Here is a 13,027-nt window from a genome sequence, read left to right on the forward strand (position 1 = left end):
ATATATTTTTTAATGGTCTTAAGTTTAATACAGCTCTTTACTTTTCTTTAACAAGTTTTTTATTTTTCTTATATTATATCTGTTTGTTTTTGACTGACAAAGCTTTGTTAATATTCAATATGACTAATAATTCTCCTTTTTTTGTTCCAAAAAAAGGAGAGACAAGTTAATTTTTGGCAGAATAAAAGTAATATAGCAAAGTAACGCAATTTTGAAGAATGAAAGAAACATTTTAAGAATATAAGTGTAATTATGTAAAAAATAAAATTGAACAAATCCTTAATTGAAAAATAAGCCATTTCTTTGCAGTCATCTCTCCCCCCCCCCAAAAAAAATGTTCAATCAAGTGCTTCGTCAGAAAAGTGTGAACAGCTTCTCAGAAGAATTAAGTAGATAATTACCTTGTGACAGCGTTGTGGATGAAGTCAGGGTTCATGATCGAAGGTTCAACCACCCCCTGTGGAAAATACCCCTTGGTAAATACCCCCCGGAAAATCCCCCCCCCCCCCGTGGAAAATGAGGCTTTCCAAATTTGAGAATTTTATTTGACTTTTATTTTTTTAATTTCCGTAGGGGGAAGGAATTTTGTTACTTGTGTATTATGCGACACTCACTCAAGTTTACGCTGTGTAAAATTCGAGAACACACCGGTTTTTTTGTTAGTTTTTTCATCACTTTATAAACAATTTTGGGCTATAGTTTTGCACATTAGAGGGGGAAGGGGTGAAGAATCGCGGGTCTGTAAGTAAAATGTGTTTGATACCGTTATTCTGCATATCAGATAGATAGATAAATAAAATTATTTTAAAGCCAAATACACGGCCATGAACACAGTAAAATAACATAAATGAAAGGCACAAATAACATAAACTTTGATGAGCGATCATCATAAAACGCTTAAATGAAGTAATTCATCATAAAACGCTTATTAAGTAATATTATTGTAGTAAGTAATATTATGTAGTAAGTAATAATAATATTATGTATTAAGAATTGTTCTAACTTCTCACTGTTCAAATACTTTACCCCTACCCCTAATGTGCAAATATATAGCCCAAATTATGTATTTTCCTCTATTCTGTCACTTCTCTTTGTCTTTACACACGTAAAGCTGAAAGAAACTAACGAAAAAAAGCGATTCTATAATACGTCAATAAATGAACAACATTAAGTAGGGCGTTTATCATACAAGAACCCTTAAAATGCTTAAAAAACTCAATGGAGAATTATCATAATATATTAAGTTAACAAATCAGTACATACAGTGTCTCATTGTGAATGGACCTCAAGCTATACAATTCTAGGGAATCACGGTTTTTCAGCCAATCAGTGAATTCTAGGGAAAATCTGAATGGCTTCAACTAACGCTAGATGGATCTCGGTGTTAGTGAAATTTTATTGTGAATGGGCCTTAAGCGTCAAAATTCTATGGAGTAACAATTTATCAGGCAATCAGAAAATGCTAGGGAAAATCTGATTGGCTTAAACTAGCGCTAGTTGGATATCGGTATTAGTTAAGTCTCATTGTGAATGGGCCTTAAGCGATAAAATTATAAGGAATTACAACTTTTCAGCCAATCAGAAAATTCTAGGGAAACTGATTGGCTTAAACTAGCGCTAGTTAGATTTTGGTATGAATTGTAAGTGGGCCTTAAGTGATTATCGTTAAGCAATAAGTCAGTCCGAACCGACTGTCCCTAATCGATAAAACAACTCCACGGATAGAGGAAGAACTAAAATACGCAATAAAATAAGTAGGGAATAGTTTTTGCTGGTAGAGAATAAACGAAAAATAAAAAAAGTTGAGAATTAATTGAGAGTTGCGAAAAAAAAGTTGAGAACAGAAAAAATCGCGCTGTGCCTTTTCGCATCAAGCTTGAAACACACAACACTACCGATTAAATGCTTCTTGCAAAGGTGGCGCACGCCACTTACTGTACACGATTTTGGAAAGCGGCTATCCCTTCACTCCTTAATGTATATCGAATTGCTTAGTGCGAAACCCCTCTTGATATCTGCTTTATCGCATCTGATAATTTATTCACTTGTTTTCCCGTTCTTGTTTAAAAGTTATCACTTAAAGATGTTTTCTGTTTTCAAGCTACTTGGCAAAATAATTAGACATTTCTAAGATCTTGACAGGTGTCTTGCTTTGGGGAAACTTCCGTTTCGTTGCTTATCAAAGCATTATTCTTGCCATTTCCAAGCAAGCGAGATGGAAATTCATTACGCATGGTATCCTAAAATGACTTTAAAAGGGATGAAGGGGGAGGATTTGAGACGTGCTTTCTAGACAAAGATACTGTTTAAGTTGGACATATGTTTTAATTAAATATGATTTTTTTTATATAAAAATAGAGTATGGGTCAATCATTTAGGGTCTTAGGGAGGGAGAAAAATATCGGACTTATATTAAGTTAAAGAAGCTATAGTTTAGAATTCCAACTTACATAGATAGAATTTAATTACCGTGAAAAAGCTTGGCTGGCTTTTTTTTTTAGCTGCACTTATTTATCACAATTTTTTTCGCTGAGAAATAGATGAGTCTCTATAAAGGAAAATAATTTTTAAAAAGTACACAAAGGGACTAAAAATCAGAGTAAAAAGAGAATGAAATTTAAGAAACTTAAGAAACGGAAAAAGTGTTTTTTTTTTCATTGATTATGTAAAACTGCGCCTATCTGTGTAATTTTCTCATGAAGAGGAAGGGGGTAAACAATCAACCCCTCCCAACGTACGGCATTGATGCATCTGCAGCTTCAGTATGGCTCATGGATATGTTATTAAACGTTTAAACGTATTTTTATTTAAATAACACGTTAAAATATATTAAACGTTTGTTAAAATGTTGTTTAAACTTTTTAGCGTAGCTAAAAATTTCAGCAAACTTCTATTTCGATTCATTTTTGTTTTATTCGTGGATACGTTGTAGTTTTATTAAATAAAAGTATGCTGAAAACAGAAAAAAGAAGATATTTTTTACAATTAACTTACAGTTGTAGCCTATATGGCTAGGCTATATTTGTAGCTTTATACATTGTAGCTAGGCTACATGTAGCTTTTTATGGCATGAACTAGCCTTTCCAAAGTTTAAGTGGAAAATGATAAAAATGAGTAAACTGGATAAATATTAAAAAAAAAATACAAAAATGGATTTTGGAAGATACCTTTTTGGTGGTTATTTTCATTTAAAAAAAAATTGTGGTATTTCCAATGAATACATAAATAAACAAAAAATCCCCCCCCCTTATTTTCATGAATTGAGGCTAAGCTTTGGAAGCCCGAGCGATAGAAAAATTAGCTACCATGTAAGTTATGGCTTGGAGAGAATGCTTGACTTAAAATGTTTAAGTACTTAAAAAAGCTAGATACTTAAGTTTACTTAAGAAAGGTTGGCACATGTCTGTTATTGCGCCTATGTTACCTATAATTTTGGCTATATATTTGCACATTAGGGGGGGGGGGGGTCAGGGTAAAGTATTTGGACAGTGTGAAGTTATAAAAAAATTCTTACTTCATAATATAGAGAATAATTGTACCTAACACATTTTGCATGCAGACCCGCAATACTTTACCCTAAACCCCCCTAATGTGTAAATATATAGCCCAAATTATATATTTCTCAACTATTCTGTCACTTTTCTTTGTTTTGTCTCAAGCTGAAAGAAAATAATGAAAACACCAGTTCTCCAGTGCGTCAATGGACAAAGAACTTAACAGACAAAGAACTTAACAGACTTAAACTTAAAATAGCACAATTGACGCTAGTCGCAACTTAAGATCTACTACAAATAATTATTTAGCTTTTATTTCAAGAATTTTTATATAAGCTTAGGGCCGAGGGGTTATCTACTTTTAAAATGATGCATATTAGGTGGATTGCTCGACGTGGTCGCATATGTGGTGCCAAGAGAACCGGTTCGTCATAGGTCTTCAATATATGGTGTAAAAAGCAGAGTTGTGGAACTTGCACCAGGTGGCGGAGAGTGGGCCCTTCGCTTGGGGTAATAGGAGGTATGATTAGCTTCCACCATGTTTTGTGGGATGGATAATTTCCTTTTCACGATTCAAAAGAGGCTTAGCGAAAAACGTAAATGCAGTTAATTACTTGCTGTCTCTCTTAACGTGTATAGTTCAACGGAATGATCAACTTCTGTTTCTTTCTATCTCCAATACATTCCTCAAATATCTAGAAACTTCGGCGAATATAAAAAAACTTAATAATTTGGTTACTTTCCGAAAAATATGGGGCTGGGCGTTTACCCCCCCCCCTGGAAAATACCTCCTGGAAAATATCCCTTGAACCTCTTGAATCTCTTTTTCTCTGATTTTCTTCGTTTGATTCTCTTCTTGATTTCTTTTTCTCCCTTTTCTCCTCTTCTTCCCTTTTATTTTTTTTCCTTCTCTTCTTCTATTCTCTTTTCATCATGTCTTCTCGTTTTTTCCATTTCTTTTTTTTCGGTTGATAAAGACTTATGGACGGAAAGCCGAAAAGTTCAGGTATTTTTTAGTAAGCCTAAATATTGATCAAAAACTCTGTCTTAATAAAAAATTTAAGGGAAATGGGAACTTCCTGGGAGGGTGTAAAGAGGGAGGCTTTGAGTAGATTGGGATGGAGGCGGAGTGTACGTAGCTGTGTTGGCCTCCGGTGGCTTGGTGCTGCGGTGATTTTTTAGTAGTAGAAGTTGCAGTATTTATAGGTTCTTATTTTATTTTATCATTAGAGAAAGTTCAATAGTAGTAAAGCACTTTTTTGCGAAATTTAATCTCTAATTTTGGGTTATCTCCCGGCACAAATGAGATGGGAAAATATTTTTTGTTATTGAACCTCCCCCGCCCCCCTCTATATTTTTTTTGTTGCATAAAAGGGGTTATTAATAAGTTATTTTAAAAGGATGTCGTCAGCTCTAATATCCACTTTTCTTTTCTAGTGTTTCAAACTTGAAAAATGAAAAAGAGAAAATATTGGAACTTGTCATCGTAAATGGAATGATAGACAACTAAACAAAAAAAAAAAATTGAAACCATTATATTCCATCATCAAAGCCCGCAAATTTATCTCATTGGTTTTCTTACATCCCGGTCAAATGGCATGGAAAAATATTTTTCGTTGTTGAACCTCCACCGCCCCCCTCTAAAAAATTGAAATTCTTGAAAAGGCTCAGTGTTGCATGAAAGGGGCTATTAATAAATTATTTTAAAAGGATGTTGTCAGCTGCAATATCCACTTTTCTAGCGTTTCTAACTTGAAAAAAGAAAAAGGAAAATATTGGAACTTGTCAGCCTAAATGGAATGATCGACAAATAAACGGAAGAAAAATGAAACCATTATATTCCATCATCAAAGCCCTCGAAATTATCTCCAATTTTTTTCTTATCTCCCGGCTCAAAAGACATGGGAAAATATTTTAAATTTCATCCAGTGAAGCGACTGCCTATCTAGACCGTTCGTTAATCATGATCTGTTGAAACAAATGGCTTTGTTAGTTTTTAATTCCAGGGGAGGCTATCTGGTTGTGACAGGGCAAACATTCATCGGAGAACTAGAAGTTAGGACAATGCCCTGTATTCCAATGGGACCGCGTGAATTGTTTCACGAAACCTGGAAAACAGAAGGGCAGTAAAAATCAAAACAAAAAAGGAGTATGACCTAGTTGGTGGCGTCAATGAGGGGGTGGCAGGGTGTTTTGAAAGACACACCAAACCAATAAGTGTGCCTTTCAGCTAACCTGGTCAAGCTTTAAATTTTATCTAAAACTTGACACAATTTTCTCATTAAGTAAATAACTATTTTCTAACTGGTAATAATTATTTAAAAAAAAAAAAAAAAAAAAAAAAAAAAAAAAAGCACAAACCAACATTAGTAGCCACTTTGAATTGTTTGGTATTGAGCTTGATACCTTTCAGTGACACCGGCTTGTGAAAATGTAGGGAAGGGGGAATAATATATTTTTCAAATCTGAAAAACATTGTACTTTTCAAATTTTTCGATGAAAATACAAAAAAAAAGTAATTTCCAATGAAAATACAAAAAAAACTATTTTTCTAAATCTAATGGAAGAATGAAGAAAATCTTGGGGGGCTAATTCCCCGTCCTCTTTAATTGGTGTCATCGATACCTTTGAAGCGTTCTTCCAAATTGATAGACCTCCGGTGACTAACCCCCCCCCCTCCCCGGCGATTACCCCCCTGAAAATACCCCCCGCGGAAAAAAACCACCCCCTGTGGAAAATACCCCTTGGTAAATACCCCCCAGAAAATCCCCCCCCCGTGGAAAATGAGGCTTTCCAAATTTGAGAATTTTATTTGACTTTTATTTTTTTAATTTCCGTAGGGGGAAGGAATTTTGTTACTTGTGTATTATGCGACACTCACTCAAGTTTACGCTGTGTAAAATTTGAGAACACACCGGTTTTTTCGTTAGTTTTTTTGTTACTTTAGAAATAAATTTGGGCTATTGATTTGCACAGTAGGGGGGGGGGGGGTAAAGTATATTGGGTCTGCATGAAAAATTTGTTTGGTACAATTATTCTGCATCTTATATAGATAGATAAATAAAATTATTCTAAAGCCAAATACACGGCCATGAACACAGTAAAATAGCATAAATGAAAGACACAAATAACATAAACTTTGATGAGCGATCATCATAAAACGCTTAAATGAAACACTACATTAACCTAATAGTAGTACTTAATAATTGGAAAAGCGGTTATTTAAAAAAACATTTAAATGAAACATCACATTTACTTTATACTGGGATTTTTTTTTTTTTTTTTTTTTTTTTTTTTTTTTTTTTTTTTTTTTTAGCTAAGAAAATTTCCAGATACCTCTCTATTCTTCTCTAATTTTTTTAGTAGCCATATACCTAGAAAGAATTGTTTTCTGACTTCAAACTATCAAAAAATCCCCCCCCCCTATGTGCAAATATATAGCCCAAATTATATATTCGCCATATATTCTGTCACTTGTCTTTGTCTTGTCTCGCGCTAAGCTGAAAAAAACTAACGGAAAAACCGATTTTGTTCTCGAGTTTTACACAGCGTAAACTTGAGTGAGTTGCCTATAATACACAAGTACCAAAACTCCTTCTTCCAACGGAAATTAAATAACTAAAACTCATATAAAATTCTCAAATTTGGAAAGCCTTCTTTTCCGCGGGGGGGGGGGGTATTTACCTGGGGGTAAAGTATTTGGAAGGTTTGAAGTCCGAAAACAATTCTTTCTAGGTATATGACCACTAAAAAATTACAGAAGAATAGAATCACTTTAGAAAAAAATTACAGGTAAAAAAGAAAAAACTCCCAGTATAAAGTAAATGTAATGTTTCATTTAAGTGTTTTTTCCTAGTGTTAAGTGTTTTTTTTCAATGGACGTTTTTCCAAGTACTAAGTACTGTTACTAGGTTACTGTAGTGTTTCATTTAAGTGTTTTACGATGATCGCTGGTCAAAGTTTATGTTATTTGTGCCTTCCATTTATGTTATTTTATCGTGTTCCTGGCCGTATATTTGGCTTTAAAATACACTTATTTATCTATCTATCTAATATGCGGAATAATTGTACCAAACGCATTTTGCATGCAAATCCGCTATACTTTACCCCCCCCCCCCCATTCTAATGTGCAAATCTACAGCCCAAATTTATTTCTAAAGTAACCAAGAAACTAACAAAAAACAAAACAAAAAACGGTGTGTTCTCGAATTTTACACAGCGTAAACTTGAGTGAGTGGCGCGTAATACACAAGTACCAAAATTCCTTCCCCCAACGGAAATTAAAAAAAAAATAATAATAAAACTCAAATAAAGTTCTCAAATTTGGAAAGCCTTATTTTCCACGGGGGTTATTTTCCGGGGGTTAAACACCTAGAACCGTTTTGTTGAAGTGTTATCATTTTCGTTTTAGTTGATTCGCGGGATTTTTTTTCATTTATTTTTATTGTTTGATTTTGTATACTGTCTTGCATTTCATGATGTTTCTCTTTTCTTTTCCCTGTTTTCTCTTTATTTACTATTTCTCCATTTGTTAACTATGTTTTAAAACAGGAAACAAGTTCCATTTGTTCATTCATAGCAAGTACTAAATTTGCTATATAAATTTATCTATTGGGGTTTTTTAGTTTTTATTTTTTTTTAAATGTTGTCATAAATTTGTGTTTCATTGGAAGTTTGTGTGGAAAACACATACACGGGAAATGGCTGATTTTGACTAAAAATAGTGGGAAAACAATCGTCGAGCATAACTGTAAAAAAAGCTTTTTTTTGTAGAATTGAAATAGAATAAATGTTTAAAATAAATGCATCATTTGTTCTCTTGCTTTTTCAAAGGGGAGCTGCGACCCCTTATTCCGTTCTGATTGGTTAGCTGCCAAGGGCCGCTTGAAAAAAAAAAAAACAATACAAAAAAAATAAAACGCATCAAAAGTTTGTTTATATTCATTTTTGTTACGTTTTTTAACGAGTCGGACAAACATTTCGAGGGGGTCTTCAACCCCCCCCCCCTCCAGATATGGCCTTGCTCCCTATGCAGGATTAAAATATAAATTTACATAAAAACTGATTTATAGAACTGAATTAAAACTGATTTGTTGAAACTACGAAAGAACACCCAAAAAGTAGACAGAGCTTAGTGATTTGGAACAGGGGAAGCTGTGTCCAGGGTTGCCACCCTGACCTGGAAGAATTTACTAAATCGGAGAGGAAAAATTTACTAGATCGCATCTGTTTTTACTAAATGCTCAAAAAAAAAAAAAAAATAAATTGCGCGTACGGCTGCGCCGCACGCGCACCATTAAGCGTCGATTTTTACTATAGGAGGATAATCAATAGGATTTTCACAATCTTTTTTCCTTTTTTCTTCTTTTTTTCTCTTTTCTTTCGTTTTCATAGTATGATTGAAAATTCCAGAAACCTATAAGTTCAAAAATCCTTTTTTGGATATATATATATATATATATATATATATATATATATATATATATATATATATATATATATATATATATATACATATATAATATTCTCTGAGGCCAACCTGACTCTTATACATGATAATGGTAATAAGCTTACCTAAGCTATGTATGTCAGGTATTGTGTTATCTTGGAACGATAATTTCGACAGGACCTGTGCCTGTCATCATCAGGTTCAAATTCAAGACTCTTGCCAGAATATAAAATCACTAAATAAAATAAAACTAAAATCACTGAACAACACTAATAATAAGTCGGACCTGGAATTATTGTTGTAATATGGCCCGGATTTTGGTAGAGGCCTTGATGGCCGCTATCCTAGTAGATCTCAAAAAGGTTGGGTCTATAGAAGCAGGGTGGAGTTTTTTGTGAGTTCTTAGCCTATGGGTAATGGGTTCCAAAATTTCGCTGATGCGGAACTCTCCATTGTCTTTATTAATAGCTGGTTTGTTTTTAGCAATTTCCAGAGCTTCTCTGATTTTCTGCTTTAAGAGTTGTGGAACAATAGCAATAAGTTGAGCCTGGTGAAAATCAACGGAGTGAGAAGGGTTTTCAAAAATATGATGGGCCAGTGCAGAAAAAGTATCTTGCACTGATACTTTGGCAGGCATCAATGGAATCAGCATGTTCTTTTAATCGGTGATGTAGAGATCTCATGGTACGACCTATGATAGGTATCACCACAATCTGCAAGAGAATACTCATATACTCCTAGTGGATCTGAAGTGATCTTATCTATACCTTTGTAATCCTCAATGAGACCGAGACGGTCATTCCAGAAGGAAAAACCTCCTGAATAACAACAAAGTGAGTATGAAGAAGCTTAATGTCAATGTCTGTAAAGGTTGCTTATGATAATGTCAAAAAAGCTTTGGATAATCTTATTCTCACAAATAGGATTAATGATCAACTTTATCGGAAACTCATTCTTGTCAGACCGGTCATTCCTAGATTTTATGGTGCACCCAAAATTCACAAACCAGATATTCCCCTTAGACCTATTGTGTCAACAATAGGTTCAGCTACACAAAAGTTGGAAAGGTATTTGGCTGGTATTTTAAGATCCATAACTCTTAGCAGTCAACACACAATAAGAAATACCAAAGAAGCAGTTGAAAGGCTAAAAAGCATCAACATATTGAAGAATACCACAATGTGCAGTTTTGATGTTGTATCTCTGTTTACTAGCATACCCTCGCCCCGACTTATACCAGCTTTACCGTCAGCTTTGGAAAATGATGATTCCTGGAAAGAACTGACCAGCTTAGACACCACAGACATCATTATTCTCACGTATTTATGTCTGAACAATGCTTACTTCACTTTCAGGCATCAAACCTACAATCAGAAATGGGGCTTACCAATGGGGTCAGCCTTGGCACCAGTTCTTAGTGAGCTGTTTCTACAATATATCGAAAATAATATCTTCAAGCAGGACTTCAAGGATCTCCAACTCTACATGAGATATGTAGATGATTGCTTAATAATTTAGAATGGGACAGAAGAAAAATTAAGATCCTTTCTCAATACTTTTAACCAGCAGGATCCAGATATAAAGTTCACCATTGAACTTGAAAATAACCACAGTTTACCATTCTTAGATGTTCTCATTACCAAACGGGAAACTAGGTTTGACTTGAGTGTATATAGAAAGCCAACTCATAGTGATAGATATCTGAGATATGACTCTTATAACCACCCAATAATTAAAAATTCTGTAGTCTATTCGCTGGTTGATAGAGCGTTTGTAGTGTGTTCCTCTGATTTGGATATGAAGACTGAACTTGATCATATAAAAGATGTTCTTATAGGCAATGGCTACCCCCAACAAGTCATTGATAAGGTTATCTCCAGGAGAAATATTAGCGCAAAAACCAAGAGCTCCCCTAAGACTGAAGAAGATAAACCCTTTTTGTCATTACCTTATATTAAGGGGATTACTGAAATTTTAAGCTCCAAACTCACTAAGCTAGGCTTTACGGTGTTTTTTCCTTCTGGAATGACTGTCACATCCTTCTTAAACAGAGGCAAAGATAAGATCACTTCAGATCCACTAGGAGTATATGAGATTCCTTGCAGTAGTGGTGATACCTATATAGGTCATACCATGAGATCTCTACATCACCAATTAAAAGAACATGCTGATTCCATTGATGCCTGCCTTAAAAAAACAAAGCTTAAAGAGGAAGATACTTTTTCTGCACTGGCCCATCATATTTTTGAAAACCCTTCTCACTCCATTGATTTTCACCAGGCTCAACTTATTGCTATTGTTCCACAACTCTTAAAGCAGAAAATCAGAGAAGCTCTGGAAATTGCTAAAAACAAACCAGCCATTAATAAGGACAATAGAGAGTTCCGCATCAGCGAAATTTGGGAACGCATTACCCATAGGCTAAGACCTCGCAAAAAACTCCACCCTACTTGTAAAGACCCAACCTTTTTGATATCTACTAGGATAGCAGCCATCAATGCCTCTACCAAAACCCGGGCCATATTACAACAATAGTTCCAGGTTCGACTTATTATTAGTGTTGTTCAGTGATTTTAGTTTTATTTTATTTATTGATTTTATATTCTGGCAAGAGTCTTGAATTTGAACCTGATGATGACAGGCACAGGTCCTGTCGAAATTATCGTTCCAAGATAACACAATACCTGACATCCATAGCTTAGGTAAGCTTATTACCATTATCATATATATATATATATATATATATATATATATATATATATATATATATATATATATATATATATATATATATATATATATATATATATATATATATATATATATATATATATATATATATATTTATATACGACACCACGTTTCTACGACAACACGTTCTATAAAAAACTTTATATGCCCCCAGAGCATAACTTACAACCCTTGTCCTGCGGGTTGTGAGGGGGCTGTCATCCTCAGAGACCTAATTTCCAGAACTTTCTACTACATTGAACAAAATGGCTATCTGAAAATTTTGATTGGATGTATTTGGGGGAATGGTGGGCGCGAGGGGGGGGGGGTAGTTATCCTCCATTCACTTTAAACTATTAAAAAGAGCACTAGCCCTATAAATTTCCAATTGAATGAGCCCCTTTGAAGTTTTTATCAACTTTATCATTAAAAACCTTATATGCCCCCAGGGCATAACTTACAACCTTTGCCATGGGGACTCTGGGGGGTTTGTAATCCTTAAATATATAATTTCCAAAACTTTCAACTACGTTGAACAAAATGGCTATCTCTAAACTTTGATTGAATGTGTTTGGGGAAATGGTGGGCTTGAGAGGGGGTTAATTACTCTCCACTCACTTTCGACTATTAAAAAGGGCAACTTCAATTTCCAATCAAATGAGCCCCTTTTGAAATTTCTAAAACAACTTTTTATATAAACCTTATATGCCCCCAGGGCATAACTTACAACCCTTGCACTGAGGGCTCTGATGGATTTATCATCCTAAAAGACCTAATTTCCAGAACTTTCGACTACGTTGAACAAAATGGATATCTCAAAATTTAGATTTGATGTGTTTGGGGAAATGGTTGGCATGAGAGGGGGGTTAGTTGCCCTTCAATCAATTTCGACTATTAAAAGGGGCACTAGCCCTTTCAATTTTCAATTGAATGAGTCCTTTTTGATGTTTTTACAACATAGATTTCTATAAAAACCTTACATGCTCCCACTGCATAACTTACAACCCTTGCCCTGAGGGTTGTGGGGGGATGGGTATTCATCCTTAAAGTTCCAAAACTGTAACGTCCCAACCTAATTTCCAAAGCTTTCACCTACGTTGAACAAAATTGCTATCTAAAAATTTTGATTGGATGCGTTCGGGGAAAAGGTGGGCGTGAGAGGGGGTTATTTGCCCTCAAATCACTTTCGACTATTAAAAAGCGCACTAGCCCTTTGAGTTTCCAATCGAATGAGCCCTTTTTCAAGTTTCTACGACAAAGATTTCAATAAAAACCTTATATGCCCCAGGGCATAACTTATAACCCTTGCCCTGAAGACTGTGAGGGGAGTGTCCTACTCAAAGCTATAATCTCC

The 13,027-nt window shown here is 34.6% G+C and overlaps 1 protein-coding gene across 1 annotated transcript in view; it reads left to right on the plus strand.

Moving 5' to 3' along the window:
- The window catches only part of LOC148954709 (uncharacterized), a 141,457-nt gene that overhangs the window by 117,373 nt on the left and 11,057 nt on the right, over positions 1-13,027 (plus strand). The window contains exon 7 of the mRNA XM_089086468.1: positions 10,571-10,812. Coding sequence (XP_088942594.1) covers positions 10,571-10,812 — 242 coding nt within the window. The remainder of the gene's footprint in view (positions 1-10,570; positions 10,813-13,027) is intronic.

This window comes from Artemia sp. Qi Xiang Cuo, chromosome 3, assembly GCF_049724085.1.
Source record: "Artemia sp. Qi Xiang Cuo chromosome 3, ASM4972408v1, whole genome shotgun sequence".
NCBI lineage: Eukaryota > Metazoa > Arthropoda > Branchiopoda > Anostraca > Artemiidae > Artemia > Artemia sp. Qi Xiang Cuo.